General features: G+C 36.5%; 3 protein-coding genes and 1 non-coding gene across 5 annotated transcripts; 2 read left to right on the top strand and 2 right to left on the bottom strand.

The window, feature by feature from the left end:
* Window positions 1-697: 697 nt before the first annotated feature.
* Window positions 698-5729, bottom strand: LOC140775929 (probable feruloyl esterase A). Its single transcript, XM_073119428.1, has 11 exons — window positions 5577-5729; window positions 5424-5493; window positions 4601-4680; window positions 4294-4359; window positions 4087-4134; window positions 3949-4016; window positions 3707-3779; window positions 3458-3619; window positions 3082-3276; window positions 1275-1363; window positions 698-1152 (listed from the first exon to the last, which is right to left on the bottom strand). The coding sequence occupies exons 2-11, from the start codon at window positions 5488-5490 to the stop codon at window positions 942-944; spliced, it is 1059 nt and encodes a 352-aa protein (XP_072975529.1). The 5' UTR covers window positions 5491-5493; window positions 5577-5729; the 3' UTR covers window positions 698-941.
* Window positions 5730-7115: 1386 nt separating this feature from the next.
* LOC140776271 (probable nucleolar protein 5-2) lies at window positions 7116-12128 on the top strand. Of its 2 annotated transcripts, none has more exons than XM_073119919.1 (11): window positions 7116-7248; window positions 7476-7580; window positions 7700-7741; window positions 8186-8365; window positions 8446-8610; window positions 8913-9113; window positions 9192-9488; window positions 9904-10104; window positions 10206-10340; window positions 10881-11455; window positions 11719-12127. In XM_073119919.1, exons 2-10 carry the CDS (start codon window positions 7503-7505, stop codon window positions 11385-11387), a joined length of 1806 nt encoding a protein of 601 aa, XP_072976020.1. In that variant the 5' UTR covers window positions 7116-7248; window positions 7476-7502; the 3' UTR covers window positions 11388-11455; window positions 11719-12127. The 2 variants fall into 2 exon arrangements, with proteins under 2 accessions (XP_072976020.1, XP_072976021.1); XM_073119920.1 differs by having other exon boundaries at window positions 7142-7248; window positions 7452-7580; window positions 11719-12128.
* Window positions 12129-13940: 1812 nt separating this feature from the next.
* On the top strand, window positions 13941-16819 carry LOC140775945 (ferritin-3, chloroplastic-like). Its single transcript, XM_073119446.1, has 8 exons — window positions 13941-14302; window positions 14402-14485; window positions 14571-14631; window positions 14737-14824; window positions 15927-15988; window positions 16092-16157; window positions 16419-16482; window positions 16609-16819. Exons 1-8 carry the CDS (start codon window positions 14007-14009, stop codon window positions 16662-16664), a joined length of 777 nt encoding a protein of 258 aa, XP_072975547.1. The 5' UTR covers window positions 13941-14006; the 3' UTR covers window positions 16665-16819.
* Window positions 16820-17401: 582 nt separating this feature from the next.
* On the bottom strand, window positions 17402-17474 carry TRNAK-CUU (transfer RNA lysine (anticodon CUU)). Its single transcript has one exon. It is a non-coding gene; the product is annotated as a tRNA-Lys (tRNA).
* Window positions 17475-20043: the final 2569 nt, after the last annotated feature.

The raw sequence follows: 20043 nt of genomic DNA, 5'->3' as shown, positions 1-20043 counted from the left end.
GAACTTTGGAGGCTTATAATCTCAAATATTTCTTTAAGATTCTCTGGTGTTCGTTTCTTCCATCAAAATAACTTACCAAACATTATGCGTTGTTAGAAGTTTCTTCTCAAGCTGGATAGGTGGTACATATTTGTTTTGGGAGACTTCGGCAATGTAATCTTGATTGGACGTTAAATTTTTTTCTTGATTGGAAGTCTCTCATGGGCATGACACTCAGACCTCATTAGCAAGCTAAATACTTTTTTCTTGTTCCAGCCCAATAATATATGTTTAGATAGTTAAATTTTTTTTTATGATATATGTGTATCCAGATTCGAATCTCCGGAACAGAGACACCGTTGAGTTTCTTGTTCCAGAAATTCCCAGTGTATCAACTTAATGTGCAATTAAGTCAATTGTCTGTGACTTGAATTTGGAAGACACGCATAATACTAATTGAGGCGCCCATGTGGAAGTAAAAAGAAAGAAAAGAAAAGAAAAGAAAATCCTATATTCACAATCAAAGTGACTGGATAATTGAATGCTGTGTTTTCCCTGCCTTCAATCAAATAACTCGATCTCACAGAAAATAAAATGAACCTACAGGTCCTGATGCTGAAAATAAAATTTCTTTTCCAACTACTACCGGAAAAAGGGAGTGCAAAGAAGGTTGTGTGAACACTTGAAAATATCCCATACATCACCCTGGTTCAAAGAGTGGCGTAATAATGGACAGTTTTCTTTATTATATATATATATATATTTTATATCGGACATTTACAATAATGTTGAGATTCAAGCATGAGTCTTTATATACATCTTTCCAGCTGATAACACAATTGAAGACCATATATTTCATGTACAGACATGTAATTCTTCATTTATTTTGCCTCTGAAATCATCAAGGCATCTTCAAGAGATGAACATGGTCCCCTTTTCGTAACTTTCAGCCCCCATATTTGCTAGATATAATTTGTGCTAGCTGTTTGTCTACTAGGTTGTACGATAGATGGAGCAGGTAGGTTCTTTGACAGGATAACGTTGCCAGCGAGATCCATTTGGTACTGTAGGACGCTGTAGTCCATAACAATTCTACAAGAGCCCCAAGTCTCAGCCTGCATACTGATACCATAATACTGTAGATGGTCGGAAATGCTGTTTCCACTCACAGAGCTACAAAGGGGCAGAAGGAGATTATGATAAACAAAAGACCTTACTGGAAATGCAGGGAAAAGCTAACAATTACTTTATTTATGGGGGGAGAGAGAGAGAGAGAGAGGAGAAGGTTGACATACCAGCTACAAGATGGGTCTTCACCAGAACCGTCGCAAATTTGCTCGATCGCATACACTAGACTTCCTAATCCAACATTGTGGATCCATACCTGAAATTTAAAGCAGCCTGGTAAATACTGATATATTGGAGGTATGTGAGTGTGTAACATGCATCGCATATGAAGTGGTTTCAAAAAAGGTGCATTAAATATAACACTGAAAGGGAAAAGCAATGGTCGACTCCCAAGAACTATATACTATAAGACCATGCATTAAAATGCAGAGACAGAAAAATTGACAACATAGTGATGAATTTTCAAGAGAAAAAGAGAAAAGAACGCTCCTTTTTAAACCAGTTACAAGCACTTTGAGCATTTTGCATATACCCTACTCTTCAAGTGGAAAAACACCTACTGGAGTTTGTAGAAGTATGGAAGTGCTTGTTCAAAAAGATTGATGTGTGTGTAGTTACCAACCTTTCTAACTTGATTATTAATTAGGACTATGAGTTTATTTCGATTTAATATGGCCTTAATTTGGCTCAGTTTTTTGGTAGATTAGATGGGCTAGCCTAAATAGTAGGTTAGTTATCCATGATTTCGGAGTTCTATAAACCACCTCAGTTGAGCCATGACAGCAACCTTTTGACTAGAACTAAGCAGAATTAGACTAAGGAGCCATTATGGTATTATTTTCATGCTAGATTGGATGAACTTCCATACAAACCACTTCAAATTTAGTCTAGTTGTCTTTTATTGGAATTTCTTTATCTAGCAGGCAACCTGAAAAATGCTGCAAAAGCAAACCTAGTCCAGAAAATATTATTTGGAGTTGAATCCCACTAGGCTGATTCATTCAACAAGCAATACAATTTATAACAGGGAGGACACTCTTTTTCTCCTCCCCACATCTCTCCCTCCAATATATCTCTTACAATCTCCCTTTTCCTCGCATCATACAACCTCTATATAGCCATACAGTATTGTTGCTCCTCTTTTTTCTCCCAATGACTCCTCTCCTCAGATATCCATCATATGGAATCCCTCCCTCTGTACAGAAGCCCATCTCTTTACTTCCCCAGTGCAGCAAGTCCCTCCTCCTCTTTCTTCTTTATTCTTCAACTATGCTACTGCTTGTCCAGTATAACTGTGCATGTATATTTGCTTTAACCTTCCAATTTGGTGAGACCTATGCTTAAATTCCTGTGATTCAAACTTGTTTCTAAAGTCTCTTTGCTATCATGAAACTGAAATAGTTACTGCAAGATTTCATCACGTTGGTTCTTTAAGACTTGTCTTTTAAATCATCTTCAACTGAACCCTATTTTATATGTTGAATATCCAACGAATTATCAAGAAAAAGCTGTTATAGTGTTATTCTGTTTTCTATCAGCTTTGGTTCATGAATAGAGAAATACATGATTCCTCCGATCCCTTTATGGATTGTTACTTTTATAGCAAATTTTTGTTTTGCATCAATTGGTAACGGAGAACAACTACTAACTCTAGATTGTTTTAAAGAGTTGAGCTTAGTTGGAAACTATCTGGAGCTTCAAACAAAGCACCCTGCAGAACTTCATTTTTCAGAGACATCTGAAAGACAGCATTAGCAAGTTCAAACAGGACACAAATTTTAAAGAAAAAAGAAGAAAAGAACATTGTATAGCTTTTTAGACTACCTGTGCAGAGAATGGCATATAGTGATTCATATAAAGAAGGAAATGATGTCAAGGTTGATATGCATTCAGCAAAACGATTCCAAAAGATAGGTAATAAAGTATAAAGTATATGAGAAAATCATAGCATATCTGAAGACATCAATATTGTACCTCTCTTGCAAAGTGATGGTATGTTTTCTGGGGGAAGTAAGAGTAATATGGTGGCAAATGTGGCACAATATCATGCCCATGGGTAATCCGAATTGCATGCGGTACATGTTTGCTAAAATATGAGGCAAAAACAGCATTGCCTATCCGAGGTTGCCCAAATGTCATAAGCTGAACATTTGGTATTCTATGATTAACCTATAAAAAAAAGAAGAACATTCCATAAGAGAAGCATACATCAGTTGTATAATGAAATTGGTAAAGGTCCAGTAAAATGAATATTTAAGAGATTAATATAAATAAAACAGAGAACCACAGGTATCTAAAGAGATGCATTCACTGAAAACTGATGTACTAGAGAGATTCTCAGGTTACGTACTGTAAGATCAAGTGCACAAAAGGAAGCCATAGCTCCTCCCATGGAATGGCCAGTAACCATAATGCCAATATCTCCATATAACTTCTTAGTCTTATGAACAGCATTTATAACCGCGTCACGTAACGTTGTATTATGGTAAGCAGTATAAAATCCAAGGTGTACCTTTGATGAAAGCATGAAACATGATATTAGTAAGTATCTAACTAATCTTTGGCAGTTTTCATTAAATAGCATAAAATTGATACCAACCATTGCATCGGGCGTGCCTGGATAGTTTAGATCAAGCTGTTTCCATAACAAATTCTCTATCCAATTCTGTAAACTGAGAAAAAATAATATACCCGGCATGTAAACTTAGAATCCAGCGTGCAAATTTAATTCTTCAAGATGACACAGAATGTTGCCAACGGAAACATGCTACTGAAGTTCCAGAGTTAAAAGAACCATCAGTTAACTGGTAATCAACCATGCAAAACTTAGAATTAACATACCTATTCTCTTGAGTTCCTCTAAATGCTATTATGATAGAATTAAGATCATGAGCTACACCGACATATGCCTGCAATTATCCATCTGGTTACATAAATATAAAGAGCCCAAATGCTAAAGTGCTAATACAAGGGATATACCTGTAAGCAGTTTTGAACATCGACAATCAGCTCAATCACCTCAAATCCCTGATAAATAAATGTAAGAGTGCAATACATTACACACTATCATTTACTTCTAGTCCATGAATGGTGAACCATCTTGATTTGATAGTCAAACAAACATGTCAAAGCTAAGAATGTGCATGTAACTTTCTAAAGGTAAAACAAAATAACATTCCTTTGTACCTGTGTCAAATCGTTACATCTTGAGCAGGTCCACGTAAATAGTGCTGTTAAATCAGTCATGTACACCTGCCAGTTACAATGTACAAATAAGAGATCTTATTAGGATAGCTCAAAACTAACAAGATACCCGGTTGAAACAAATTCTTCTATTAATGATAATCAAGAAAAATAATTAATTTTGCAGCAGCAGCCAAGAGATAACAAAGTTTCAAACTTGTTGCTTCCTATCCAGAGAAGCAAAAATAAGATAACATGAGTGGCAAGAAGTATGTTTGAACATAAAAAAAACTAAACAAATCAAACTTACAGCAGAAGCATATTCAGCGAGAATTATGGCAAGACTCTCATTGTAAATATGATTGTGTTCTCCATGCTTGATTCTTAGTTCTGCGACCAGAATGTATGAACAAGGATGGTTAGAATTGCAATTTCATCTTATATGGGTTAGAAAACATAGATCTCATTCTTGGAGCAAGTACTGCAACAAATCAATCAATTTTATACATATGTTGAAAAGAAAGCAAATAGAAGTGCAGCAGTCTCTGTTTAACAAAACACTGATCCTCCAATTATACTTGATAAAGGCAAGCAACATAACTCTGGCTGAAAATCCAAATCCACATCTTGAAACAGTAACACTAAAGAGATATGAGACTGAAAAAGAGCAGTTTTAATACTCCTCCAGCATAATCGGATAGGTGTGGGTATTCACTATTACATAGAGGACTTAAGGCGTTTTAATAAATATAATCATTATCTAGAATCCTCTAGATTAAATCATCAAACGCGACAGTAACAAATATATGTGAAAGAATGGCCAATGCCAGCTAATTACAATCTATCGACATTCTCATCATATATTCATTCAACTCCAGACTTGTAAACCACGTTCTGGTTCTGCAATTGGGTTTACATCACCATCCATCTTAGAGCAGTCGACTAAAATCTTTTCCTCTACTCCAAGTTACACAGTTGCAAGTTTCAACAAACACCTGCCTAACTTCCCCGCAGCTTCCAAGAAAAGCTATCTCCTTTTCTACTTCTAATTCATCCTTACAATTAAATGATGCCGTAAAAAACAAATTTTTTTTTTCAAGAAATCGTATAGTGCCAAAAACGAATTCAATTACCTCTCCCACGACAAAGTGATACTAAGCACACCAATATCATCACCCTGAGCAAACTCGGCCGCTCCATACCCTTAAAAATCAAGAAAATTTCACAAAATTAAGACAAATACCACTCGCTCACTAGAAAAAGGAAGAAGAAAAGATCCCCGGTACCTAAATCACGAGATGGTGAGAAGTAGGAGACGATTTCGACTCCTCGCAATGCTCGAAGAGGAGGGGAAGACGAATAGTTGGATTTTGCGTCGTTCTTTACTTCTTTTATTCGTAAATGGGACGGAACGAGAGCGGTGGGAGAATACGGAGTCAAACTGGAAATCCAAAGCTACCCAAATCAAATACGAAATTATAATAACAGTTGGGTCGGGTTGCCAGGCCAAAATTCCTAAACTACCCCCCTTATCCGTCAGTCGGATATCGCTATCCGGGTTTTGAGACGTGGCTATCCGAGGGGAAGTCGGATAGTTGGGTGGGGCCCCTCCCTTGGGCTTTTTCAAGAGGAATTATCAAATACCACCACGCTTTTTATATAATTTTGTCCAAGTTACCTTCTACCCCCCCCCCTCCCACCCCACGTGGGTAGAACTAAATTCACTTTCACCCCTCCATATTATTATTTATGTCACTTTAACCCCCTATTGGAGTTATGATGATATATATTTAAACTAAAATAATTATTTTTATATTATATTTAACTAAATTACAGTTCAAATTAAAAAAATACTTATTAGAAATAAAGTTATAGATAATTAAATAAACTTTCTAACGCACCTAAAATAATATATTTTTTCATCGTATGAAACTCTAATAAATATTTTCAAAAATATAACTAAAAAAAATTCAAATTTAGTTTAATTATAACGATACGAGTAAAGTAGCATAAATTAAACTATAAGGGAGTTGAATTTGGACCTAGTCAAATAGGTAGTTTCCTCTTAGAAGTTACGATTAATATCCATCATGGTTGTGTATCTGTTACGAAAGACAATTTTTATATAACACCCTATTATTATTTTGACTACCCAATTATTCTTGATTTTAAAAGATAATCCTAACCTCTGCACTAATTTATTTTGTAACCTCGGAGAAGAGTGTATGTTATAAAAAGATTAACAATTGTATATTAAAGAGTAGAACTTTTCAGTCTTAAACTATAATTTATTTAACACTGTAGATGAAATTATAAAAAATCTCCCCTAAGACACTTTCTAAACCTAATCTCCCACTAACTAAATTGACTAATTGCCCTTTAAAAAATGTTCTTAGAGAAATTTGGATTTTGGAATCTTATTTTAAACAATGGGATTTTAGAATCAAATAAAAGAAAAAAAGAGAGAAAATACTTGTTAATTTAACCTAGATGTGATATAAATATTATAAAAAAGAGGTCCAATTACAAGTAGCTAAAATATGGGTGTTAATTATAATATCACTAAAACTTAGGGTTTCTTTGGTGCTTTTTTTTTTTGACCTCCTGGATGATATAAAACTTGGAGATATGCAATCTATATATTTATTATATATATTTATTGATAATGAGTTTACAAGCCAAAAATAACGACCAAATTAAGTGACTCCTTAAAATAAGTTTCAAACTAAGTGAGAAGATGCCACGTCAGCTACGACTTTGCCCAACGCATGTGAAATCCCATCCTATGGCTGACATTCTCCGATTCACTCACCAACGGTGTGATTCTTCTCCTCTGCAGCGCATATCTAAACCCTTCTCTCTTCCCTATTAGAATCCCTCCTTAAAACCCTTTCGCTCTTCGATCCTCGAGGCGCCTCCTCCTCCATTGTTGCCGCGTCGAAGAATCGGCAAAGGAAGGTAATTTTCCCACCTTTCTTCTTCCTGGAAAGCTAATTTTCAGTAGACAACCAAAGCCCTTTTTGTAGTCTTAATCCTCGATCCTTCAACCAAGTCGCATTGATTGGGAACGGTTTTCCGTCCTTTTGGTTCGTAAAGGTCACTCCTTTGGGACTCGAATCGTCTTAGATGACGAAGCCCTTTGCTGGTTTTTGGTTTTGAAGGTGTTTTCGCTATAATTTATGCAGCGGTACTCGTTTAGCTGGTAAAGGGAGATGCTGGTGCTATTTGAAACGCCGGCGGGGTTTGCCCTGTTTAAAGTGCTAGATGAGGGGAAGCTTCGGGAAGTTCAGGTAAGCATGCTTTTCTTCGCTTCATTTACTAGGTTGTGGAAAAAAAAACTTCTCCTTACTCCTTACTAGCGTTTGATTATTTTCGTCTAACTGTCAGTTTTTTTTTTTAACTGTTTCAGGATCTTGATAAGATATTTGCAACCTCAGATTCAGCTAGAAAGGTCGCTTCATCTATATCTGATATAGTATTTTGATTGTTTGGCTATATCTTTGTATTTATCCTCATTGGCCTTCAGAATTCAATTGGGCTAGCTGTAAGTTTTGAGTTCTGAGTTCCCGCATGCATTCCGTGGATCAGCCTTGAGTTGTTGCTTCGTCTGTTTCTGCTATGTGAATATTTCTTGTTGGTTAACTTTTAAAAGCTTTTAACTCTGAGATTTCATAGCACTTTTTGCTTAAATAGCTTCCTTGGAGAATGTTAGATATGCACGTTATAGTTATTTTGTGATGGCAGAAATGCCAATGGCCATGTTAGTAACTTAGTATGATGCATACATGAATGCACACAATTTCTTTCATGTTATGTTGCATAATTCTTTTCTCTTTTTTAAATGTCGTTTTGCATTTTATAATTTTATTTGGTACTTATTATTACTTTACATTAGGTTGTCAAGCTGAAAGCTTTTAATAAATTCGAGAACACATCTGAAGCTCTATCTGCTGCAACTTTATTAATTGACGGTAAGCCCAGCAAAGGCCTCCGCAAGTTTCTGCGTGCTCACTGTGATGGAGAAACATTAGCTGTGGCAGACTCTAAACTTGGGAATGCAATCAAAGAAAAGCTGGTCAGCTTGGTGCCTTGTGTTGTCATATACTCACTAAAGAATGACAAAATCTTAATACTTATATTTAAATGTTTTTGCAGAAAATTGACTGCATCCACAGCGATGCCGTCATGGAGCTAATGAGGGGACTGAGGAGCCAATTGACAGATCTGATATCTGGATTGGCTGTGCAAGATTTAGCTCCAATGAGCTTGGGTCTATCTCACAGCTTATCTAGGTATAAGCTGAAATTCAGTCCTGATAAGGTAAATACTGTTTTGCGATCTTCCCACAATAGGAGCCTCCATTTAGTCTTATTTTTCTCCTTCCCATTCTCCAGTGCAAGTTCTGACAAAGTATTACTAGGAGAAATGGAAGCTGATTTAGTTGGCATGCTGTAATATTTTGCCCTATTATTGATTGCTTTTTTTTTTCTTCGTAGAAATTTGTAGAGAAACAGAGTACGGAGTTCTGCGCGTTCTTGTTTTTATATTGTTTCCTGTCTCTTTCACATTCAAGTAGCTTATTGACCAACTAATGCATCTGTGTGTTATCTTCCTTTCTGTAGGTTGATACAATGATTATTCAGGCCATTGGCTTGTTGGATGATCTTGACAAAGAGCTAAATACTTACGCCATGAGGGTTCGTGAATGGTATGGCTGGCATTTTCCAGAGCTTGCTAAAATTGTGCAGGACAATATTCAGTATGCAAAGGCAGTTAAGCTGATGGGTTATCGTGCAAATGCAGCTGGCCTTGATTTCTCTGAGGCAAATAATCTGTACCCTCACTATGTTTTTGCAAAAGAAAATCCAGCATGCTCATTAGCTGTATTTTTGTCATAACAGATAATGTCAGAAGAAGTTGAAGCAGAGTTGAAGGAGGCAGCAGTGATATCAATGGGGACAGAAGTTAGTGATCTTGACTTGGCAAATATCAGGGACCTGTGTGACCAAGTCTTAGCACTTTCAGAGTACAGAGCCCAGCTGTATGATTATCTGAGAAGTCGAATGAATACCATAGCACCAAATTTGACTGCTCTTGTTGGGGAACTTGTTGGAGCTCGTCTGATTGCACATGGTGGTAGCTTGCTAAATTTAGCAAAACAGCCAGGGAGCACAATTCAGATTCTTGGTGCAGAAAAGGTGTGTTTTAAATCTAACTTCTTTGGAATTTCCCCTTTTCTTGTTGTTGAACTATACAAAGTCTTTTAGGCTATTCATTTGCTGGATCGGTTCATAAATAAGGGGTACAGTCTGCAAGCCAACTGAGATCTTCCTGATAACATTGCTTTTGGTCCAGACAGTGGGAACTCACCTGAGCAAACTTTTAGATCATTCATTACTACTTACAAAGGCGTGACTTTACATTGTTATTTTTTGATGTGTCCAAAAGATATTTATGATATTTTAATCAACTTTGCGTGAAAGAATATGGTATTGATTTCTTGATCAGTGGACTTCTTCCTGCATAGTCAATTCGATCTCCTCTTCAGAGCTCTAAAGACAAACATTTGTAGTTTGTATATACATTAACATGGTCGTATAATCTAATTTTCAGGCCCTCTTCAGAGCTCTAAAGACGAAGCACGCTACACCAAAATATGGTCTCATCTTCCATGCCTCCTTAATTGGTCAGGCAGCACCGAAGCATAAGGGAAAGATTTCTCGATCTCTTGCAGCAAAGGCTGCACTTGCCATTCGATATGATGCCCTTGGTGATGGTGAAGACAATTCTATCGGACTGGAAAATCGAGCAAAGGTAGGTAACATGTCTAGTCCTTCCATATATATTAAATAATGTCTTCCATGCATAGGATGTCCTATGTATTTATGCCATGGATATGCAAAATTCGCGTACAGATTGAGGCCCGTCTTAGAGTTCTGGAGGGTAGAGAATTGGGTCGATCTGCTGGTTCTGCAAAAGGCAAGCCCAAGATAGAGTTTTATGATAAAGACCGAAAGAGTGGTGTTGGGGCACTGATTACTCCAGCAAAGGTAAACAATTTTATCTCCTCTTAGCCAAATTTATGCTGGAAACTAATGGAAAGGTGGAAGAGTAACTATTTCCCTATTTTTGAAACATTCAAGATTAGAGTTGCACACTATAGTCAATGAACATAATCTACTTAATAAAACTTGCTTATTGATGGCCCTTTAAAAGTTTGACTACTCACAATTTATCTTTTCAAGTAACCGATATAAATAGGTATTGCACACTCAGCCTCTTACATAAGGCAAATCCCATGCTTACCTTATTTTGATATGATATTTATGATGGAAAATGTCCATCGCATCATGGATATGTTTTATACTTCTATTAATTGAGTTGTACTCTATCCAATATGTTTTTATTGGGAAATGGCTTGAAGCCTTGAACAGTGATGATGCCTGTGTTCTGCAGACATTTGTGTTACATTTCTAGCTGAGTCCTTGAAAATTAGGTATAACATACAAAATATCATTGGGATCACAACAATATACTGCAAATTGAAGCTCATGATGTCAGCTTGTTCTAATATTTACTCTCATTTGTAGACTTACAATCCATCAGCTGATCTTGTTCTTGGGCAACCCACTGACCAAGCCACAAAGAAGTTAGCTGCTGATCAGGAAGATGCTCTTCCAAAAAAGAGGAAGCGTGATGAAGCGAAGGGAACGGCTCATCTAGAGGCATCTGAGGTTTCTGTTCAAGAACACGATGATCATGAGGAGGGGAAGCGGAAGAAGAAAAAGAAACAGAAGTCTGAGGTGGAGACAACTGATGTTGGTACAACTGAAGAAGAGGAGCAAGGGAAAAAGAAAAAGAAGAAAAAGAAATCTGAATCTGAGAACACCGAGTTTGAAAGTAATCAAATTCAAGGTACTGCTGCTGCTGCTGAGGATGGAGAAGAGCCTAACACACAAGAAAAGAAGAAAAAGAAGAGAAGAAACACTGAGGAAAAGGAGGATCCTAGCCCCAAGTTAAAGGAAGAACTTGAAACTCCTGAAACAGGAAAAAAGGAGAAGAAAAAGAAGAAGAAAGACAAAAAAACCGAGTCATGATGTACTTTGAGGAATTTAAGATGCGTGAAATCTTCAATTTTGGGTAGCTCATTCCTGCATCTAGACAGGTCTGTAAAATTAAATTATCCATCTCATTTCTAGTATCTTTGGCAGAATAATGATTTGTCTATTTTCATTTCTGATTTCTAATGTATGCATCTATGATAGAGATCTAGTCATCTTTATTTAGCGCATGAATAATCCACAACAAGGTTATACAGTTTAGAAAGCACTTTACAGTTGTTCTAGAGAGTTACAACATAATTTATTGGGGGGAAATAAAGAGGGAATCTTGATCCAAGCTCTTGCCTATATGAATGCTGTGCTGCAGATGTCTTAAAAGAGATGGCAGTTGATTCCCAGCTTTACATCGTAGCAGAATGGGGTATGGCTTCTATGATTCTCAGCAGCAAGGGTAGACGGTGACCACTGCCCTCCGCCGAGGTTGAAGGCAGAGGAGCATGAGCACCAAAGCAATCACCATTGCCACCAGGAGACCCAGGACATCAAATCCAGCTGCTTCCTCTGATTCAGATGAACAGCACATCTTCCCCATTGCTGTGAGAGAGAGAGAGAGAGAGAGAGAGAGAGAGCCTATAGCAATAGAATTCCTTAAGAGGTCAGTGGGATGGAGAAAGGTATCTAATGCTGTTTGTTGGTACATCAATATCAAAATTTTGGAATTAATAATGTCTAACGGTGTCGTTTAGAATAAAGAAGACCACTTCGTACTACTCCCACCTACCTCCACTAATTTCTTTGTCGAATCTTTATGGTTAATAGATCATTTTACCAAGCTATGAATCTTGCATTAGATAAAGTTGTGCAGGAGAATGACTGTGATGTTGTTAAGTTTATCCTTGATAAGATATTCATGGTCGCATCGTCGGACTCCCAAATGAAAACAATAATCCAGAGGGATTTATAAACCCAACCTAATGTAATCTTTACTAAATATTTGTTCTCTTCGTAACACATTGCAGCTGTCGCTCTTAGCTTTTCCTTAATGGAAAGCAGCGGATATAGTTGACAACAAATATGTGAGGATTCCATAGTGATTGTGAGAGTATTTCTCCAAGTTTATGGAGTCAAACTTTCTATCTCTTTTAGGAGAAAAAACATTATAATATTTATCACTCAACTCTACAGAATCTAGTAGAAATTCTATCTATAATTTTTTATTCAGTTTTAGGATCCTTAAACACTTCCTAATCTAACCCACACTAATCAAATTTACTAAAACATCTTTAAGAAAAAAAAAATTAAATTAACTACAAATAGTTCCAAGACAGAGTGTTAACGAAATATAGGGAATAATTTAAAATTTTCCCACCTAATAAAGTGGCTAACTTTTGAACAAATTAAAAGAACTTTGGAATAGTAGTACAAATCTTGTGACATATTGACATTATTTTAAGTACACCGAAAAGCTAGAAGGACTCCTCCACTGGCTAGTTAGTGATAAAAGACTTGGAATCCTCATACAACTTCACAACTCCACCAGCCATGAAACTTCTCCTTTTACTTCAGCAATATTCCTCATGAAATCAACCCTTCCAATTCTAAGAAAGAAAGGTTAGTAAGTTTAACTAAACTATTTTATCTAAAAGTGGTTTTATTTCTTTGGAAATTTTACAAATTACATTCTATATTTTATCTATTTTATGATTTACACTACGCTCATCTTTAGGGTTTTTATAACTCGATCCTTACTTTTTTTTTCTTATAATTCTCATTTAAAATTCTTCGTTAATTTAAACGGTACCGATAAAAAAATATTCTGTTATAATATATAAAATAATTTATAAAATAATTAAATTAGTCGTGACTTCTTAGAGGAGAGACAGAAAGGAGGAGGAAAAATAGTAGTAAGAGTATTTCAGTAACTTTGGTTGATTTTACTAGTCAAAATAATATTAGAATTATAGAGAAGACGAGTGTAAATTATAAAATAATTAAAATATAGGATGTGATTTGTAAACTATCATATTTAGTAGATTTTTTTATTATCAAAGCAGTGTATGCATAAGATCAAATGTAAATAAATTATTGGATGGGTTCAGCAAACGATTTAGCTTATGATATTGCCACGCTGGCAATAAGACTCTATTATTGTAGCATGTGAGGATTGGGTTATTAGTTGTTCCCCCGGTCGTACCGGATCGCATAAGGTTTTAGCTGATTCAATAGAAAAAAAGGTTGAAAACTAGGCAAGAATTAAAGAAATTTGCAACTAGCACCTTATATTTAATGCAATATTATTCAAAGCGAAAATGAAAAGTTTAAAAAAAGTCGTAGACATTTACATTTAACACCGTGTATTTCTGCAGTATTATTTGTGCCATAAATTCACATAAATATAGGGTGACAAATAAAAAATTCATCAAAATTGAAGAAATTTACGTTTAGGACCCTTTATTTTTGCAATATTATTTGAAACATAAATTAGCATAAATATATTGGGAGCTAAATGAAAAATTAACTAAATTAAAATAATTTACGTTTAGCCCCCTTATTTTTGCAATAGAGGGTGTTAATGCATCTCTTCTTTCACTTCGTTTCTTTCCTACTTCGCCGCTCTCTATTCTCTTCGCCTTCTTCCTCGTCTCCGAAGCCGTCATGCTTCTACGCGCTTCCACCTCTCTCTCACTTCTGCCTCCTCCATCGGAGGAGAAGAAGCCGTCTCTGACAGCCTCCTCCTCTCTCCTTCGTCTCCGTAGAAGGACTGGATTTGGACCAGCGGTGGCGATGGCCGGCCGCAACGAAGCAAACCCTCGCCCGATCACCGGTGTGGTCTTTCAGCCATTCGAGGAGCTCAAGAACGAGCTCTCCCTCGTTCCCGCCTCGAATGATAACTCTCTCGCCCGCCACAAGTACGCCGAGGACTGCGAAGCTGCCATCAACGAGCAGATCAAGTCGGGTTCCGTCTCTCTCATTATTTCCTCATTGAAGTGTCGAAGAACTCTCGATTCTGTTCTTGGTTTTAACGATTTCTTCTTTAATGTTGGAATTAGTGTGGAATACAACGTCTCTTATGTGTATCACGCGATGTTTGCGTACTTTGATCGGGATAATGTTGCCCTAAAAGGTCTTGCGAAGTAAGATTATCAAGAAATCAAACGCCTCACTTTTCTTTTTCTTTTTTCGCCGAAAATTTATTGTTGTGTTTTCAATATTTTGTAGGTTCTGCAAGGAATCAAGTGAGGAAGAGCGGGAACATGCGGAGAAGCTGATGAAGTACCAGGTTTCGGGCTCTTTAAGTTGCTGAGAAAAAAATAAAGCCTATTCTTTTTAAAATTAAGATTCTGAGATCTTGAAATGGTTGTGTTGTTTGTGCTTTTACTAATAGAATAAGCGTGGAGGCAGAGTAAAGTTGCAGACGATTTTGATGCCTGCGAATGAATTTGATCATCATGAGAAAGGAGATGCATTATCTGGTAAGCTTATTGGGTATTATCAGTTGTTCTTTGTCTGTTATATTTGCATGTTGTTGTCGACATAGAGATGCCGTTACTGTGCTTATAGTGTATAAAACAAATATGGCTGAAGCTCCTGAAAAATGTGAACCAGAAACATGCTATCTCTTGGTGAATCTAACTTCCTCACAAGATCAACGAATCACACTTTGTCGACAGACAACTCACATCGTTCAGATTGTGCATTGTTTTCCTTCATGTCTAGTCAATTGTTGGTGTTGTTCTCCATAACTCTCTTACAAATATTTATATTCTTAGAAGAAGAATATAATTGGATGAAAACCGCAAAATTTTTTGAAGAGCTTATTCTTGCTATTATTGAAAGAAAATGTCTAAATACTTGACATGGGTATGAACATATTTGTGAGAAGGTGCTATACATATGATACATCCATTTTAAACCCGTTGAAAATTGAAATTGCAAACAGGTCTTATCTCTGTACTTAATTATGATACCTGTCGAGGCTGTTGTAGTGTTATGTTACGTCTGGGTTGTCCTGAACAATTTGTAGATTTTGGTTAATATTGTTGTACTTTATATAATTATAAGACCTCTGGGAACTCCCATGTCGCTAGAGTCTCCAAATTTCAATTCCTTGAGTTTTCAGGCATTTAAACACTTCGGGACTACCCATAGTCCCATACATTCTTCAGAGTATCATGTCCTTATTCAGTAACTGGGAGGCTCATTTAGTAGGATTTCTCCTTTACTGCATATAGACAGGGGCAGAGGCAGCCATGTCTTGTGCTTCATTGTCTTGAGGTTCCAGTTAAATTTTTACTTGAAGTTTTCATATCTGACAAACATGCCTTTGTGCTGTAAAAGGCTCCATATTATGTGCATATATGAAACGGGTGAAATCAAAGGGCCATATGTGCACAGGACATTACTTGAACGCTACTGCAGGTACATGTGAAGAGTCCGTATTTGCCAGAGGATTGGGAGTTCCTATCGTAATGCATGACTACTTAATTGGGGACAGGGGCGTCCATGTAAATTGTAGTATTTTCTTGGAAATGTATTGGTTATATAATATTAATATTATTGCTTCTTTCTTCTTAGCCATGGAGCTGGCATTGTCTCTTGAGAAGTTGACACATGAGAAACTTCTTAATATGCATAATGTAAGAGTTTTGTATACCAACAGAGCTTAATAGTTCAGCATTCTTGTTTTAGTTGAGTAGCTGCTGAAATGTACCCTGTGAAATACCATCTTTTGATGGATAGGTGGCACAACAAAGCAAGGATGTTCAGATGGTGGACTTCATAGAAACTGAATTCTTGGGGGAGCAGGTAAAGACCTAGATTTTTTTTTTTTTGGATTCCTTGTGTCATGACTTATAGTGACTGTTTAGATGAAGATATTGTGCAATTAGTATTATCTGCATTACTTTTTATCCTAGCAATTGATCATCCAACAACTAGATTTCCTTGCAAAATTATCGTCAGCTTTTTAGCAATACTTGACAAATGAGATCAGACCAGCCAAAGAAGTGCTCAAAGTTGTTGAATTACAATTGTGCGGTTATTTCCCCTGATTTTTTTAATGACCAGGTTGAGGCTATAAAGAAGATTTCTGCATATGTAGCTCAGCTGAGAAGGGTCGGGAAAGGACATGGTACATCCTAACATACCCTCTCTATCATTGTTGCAAGATAATCGTGAACAATCATGATCATTTTGCAGATAATCTTGAACAATAAAATTATGATGGTCTAGTATTTTAATGAAAATTATTTTCCAGGAGTTTGGCATTTCAATCAGATGCTTCTTCATGAAGAAGAGGTGGTTGCTGCTTAAGGTAGATGGATGTTAGTTTCATTAGTTGGTTCTAAGTCTGAAGTCATTCAAGGTACTTAGTGTTTCACATCAATCGAGACATGGGTTATTCCCCTTCTCTCTGTAGTCAAACAAATCATCTAACAGATGCAATAAAATTAATGTGCATTCCTATATGAACTTCAGTCTTCATTCTTGTGCCATACCGATTGTGGGATCGTTTATATTCAGAATGAATTGTATAATAGACTTCCTTTCTGCTCCCAAGTGTTGTTCTAAAACACAACCAAACTGGAGAACCTCATTGGTTTCATGATGTTCCTTATCTGTTTACAGTAAGCTGATCATGACTGATAGTTCATACACTGGATTTAATCACCAACAGACAGTTCCTAAACACATCCAATGTTTCATTTCTTACCATATTGTTTAAACTCCAGAGTAGCAGCCCCAAATAATGGCCAATGATTTGAAATTTTGGCTTAATTTTTGGTCATACAAAGGTGCAACCATGACATACAAAAGAAACTTTGAATTATGTTACTTCTTGCCATAGCCAATATAATCTCCTTTCTATATGTCCATTGTCTTGAGCAAAACCACAAAAAATGCTTTAATCATTCTAAAAGAAAGCCATGGAGTAACACTCTAAAATAAAATGTTGTCAATAGAACAGAACAGTACTTAAAGATTTTGAATCCTAATAGTACACCAGTATAACTGGGACACTATTAAGTTCTTCAAAAATTAAAAAGAAACGCCCACCGTGGGGCTCGAACCCACGACCACAAGGTTAAGAGCCTTGCGCTCTACCAACTGAGCTAGACGGGCTGTTGCTATTTTCTAGAAAATACAACAAAATCTCCTCTTTCTTCTCTCCTTAACTGGAAGAGGCTTAGAGGAATGAACCATCTCCCACATCACTTTGATATCATTATAACCACTATACTTCTCTATGTCCTCATGTAACTTCACCAATCCATGCCTTCTTCCTGTAAATCCAATCCCATCAGCAAGAAAGATAAAAAGACCCAAATCTCCACAATCTGAATGCAAACAACTATGTAACTTTTCTTTAGTACTACATACCTCTACTAGACCTTCGCCTGATACTTGAAGATAGACTCAGAATAACTCGCCTTGCTGGGAGAATAAGCCCTTCTCTGAGCAACCACAGAAGCCTCTCCATTTCCTCCTTTGCCACCTCTCTCTCTCTCTCTCTCTCTCTGGGGTTAATTTATATTGTGAACTAAACCAACCTTCTCTGGAATATTAAGTATGGAAAGCAAGCAAACTAGAAAAGAACAAAAGCAGCCGACGCTAAAGAACCAAACACATTTGATCAAAAAAGAACCAAACTCTTGAGAGGGACGCAGTATTCATATCAACAGGCATAGGATGACAAAAGAGTATATATATATTACCACTTTAATCCCAAGTGCATACTTTAAATTTGATAACGTTGCTCTCAAGTGTCATCTTTCTCTCTTCATGCTATATAATTACTATCCTTTGCTCTCTTTTCGTTCTCTCACGAACCAAAGAAAAAAAAATAGAGAGAGAGAGAGAGGAACTTTCTTTATCTTAAAATAGGAGAATAGAGCTTTTGCTCTAAAAAGAAGAGCAGTTGAGTTTATCTTGATCATACTAAGTTTATTCAAAGCTTATATGGTGCATAAATGGACAGAATTAGGAGGCCTTATCGTGGATTTTGCCTTTATCCCTGCTTCTCTATCAGAGATGCTCTCCCTTTTATAAAGACAATGGGGGGGATGATGTGGGACCAACGGTCAAAACGGTTCTTGGACTGGCCTCCAACTTCCACGTGCTTGGATCTTTTTGTAGCTTTGTGGCTGCGTTTGATCGGAAATAAGCATAATTTTATTCTACTAAGGCTATATTAGTTTAGTGTTGGACTAATTAATTTATATCAATATTGATTTAGTAGTACTTAATTCTTCTAACCAATATTTTATATTTACCAATAAATTCTACTTTCAATCTACTATCATTATTTTATCATTTAATCATTCTCTCTTCTCTCGTCCATCCAACCGAATATATCACAAGTGTAATAAATATTATATGTTATAATCCAAATAGAAGCCATTAATTCTTCTAAATATTGTATTATTTTCATAAAACTTTTGTAGAATTATTGTAATACTACCCAACTCCAACCAGCAAAAGGTTAAAAGCTACTAATTAAGAGCTGAGCATAAGAATCTATATGGATCTCCTTTGAATTCTTTTTCACTCTCTTTTTCCTTGTCTACTTTTAATGCTCAACATAAATGCTGGATTTAATTTATATTTGTTTGGTAACAAACACCCTATCAAGCATTTCTTATATTTGTTTGCACCTTAAAAATGACCAAGGAGCTAAGATGCACAATTTGGTACCATTTCTTACAAAGATTGCATGCTTTAGAACAGGAGAAAATAGGAAGTGAAAAGAGTTTACTGGCACAAAATGGAGACTGACAGACATTAATTCTTTTTTACATTGTAGGAGGAACAATACCTACATCATCCAAAAGGAGTTCCTTTTTCTTTTCTTTTCTTTTTCCTCTGGGAGAGCATTTACATGCACTCATTTAACAGAACATGATAGGAAATAAAATGAAGTCTGTTAAGATCTCTTAACAGAACTCCTCCTAGTCTTCAATGATGGAGATCAGCAGGGAAGCCTCATCAGCTGCTGGAGATTGCTCATCTGCTTAATTACATATAAAAATATTAGCATGCATGTCAATCCACAGTGTACTTAAATAAAAAAAATATATACCGAGTACATAATAAAAAAATCATAAAATTAATGGCCAAAGTCACCACAAGACTACAATAAGCCAAAGCTTCTAAAAGCTTCTGAGTATAACGATATGTATCAGCCGAATGTCTTAGATGATTTGGATCAGGTCGAATTAAACTTGAATCCATGCTATAAACACTACTACTTCTTGGAAGAGGGGGAAGTAAAGAGAGACCTGAAAGCGGAGTGGAAGCAGGTAAGCTTGAGATGAGATGATTGATGAGCCCACCGGCCTCTCCACTCTTGTGTTCCCCTCTAGGAGATGAAAGACCGGAAATAGTGACACCCAAGTTGGAGACTAGACTAGCCATGAACCCACCACCACTTTCTTCTTGCTTACCATCCGTTGCATGGCCATCACCACCTTCTTCCGTCTTCACTTCTTCCACATGATGTTCTTCAGCTGGCTTTTGATTTGAGAGACACATCAAGCTCTCCTTTCCATCCATGCAATCCTCCATCTCTGTCTATATTCTCGATCTTAATTTTCTCTCTATTCACTTTACTTTTGCTTTTAGTTTTACTTGCCACCCGTGGTGAACTGGTGATAAGATATATAGAGTTGCAAATGATCAGCATATCTATAGG

This window comes from Typha angustifolia, chromosome 14 (genome assembly GCF_048772165.1).
Source record: "Typha angustifolia cultivar Huaian chromosome 14, ASM4877216v1, whole genome shotgun sequence".
Lineage (NCBI taxonomy): Eukaryota > Viridiplantae > Streptophyta > Magnoliopsida > Poales > Typhaceae > Typha > Typha angustifolia.
The sequence above is the reverse complement of the archived record's forward strand: the minus strand, read 5'-3'. Positions and strand labels throughout refer to the sequence as shown.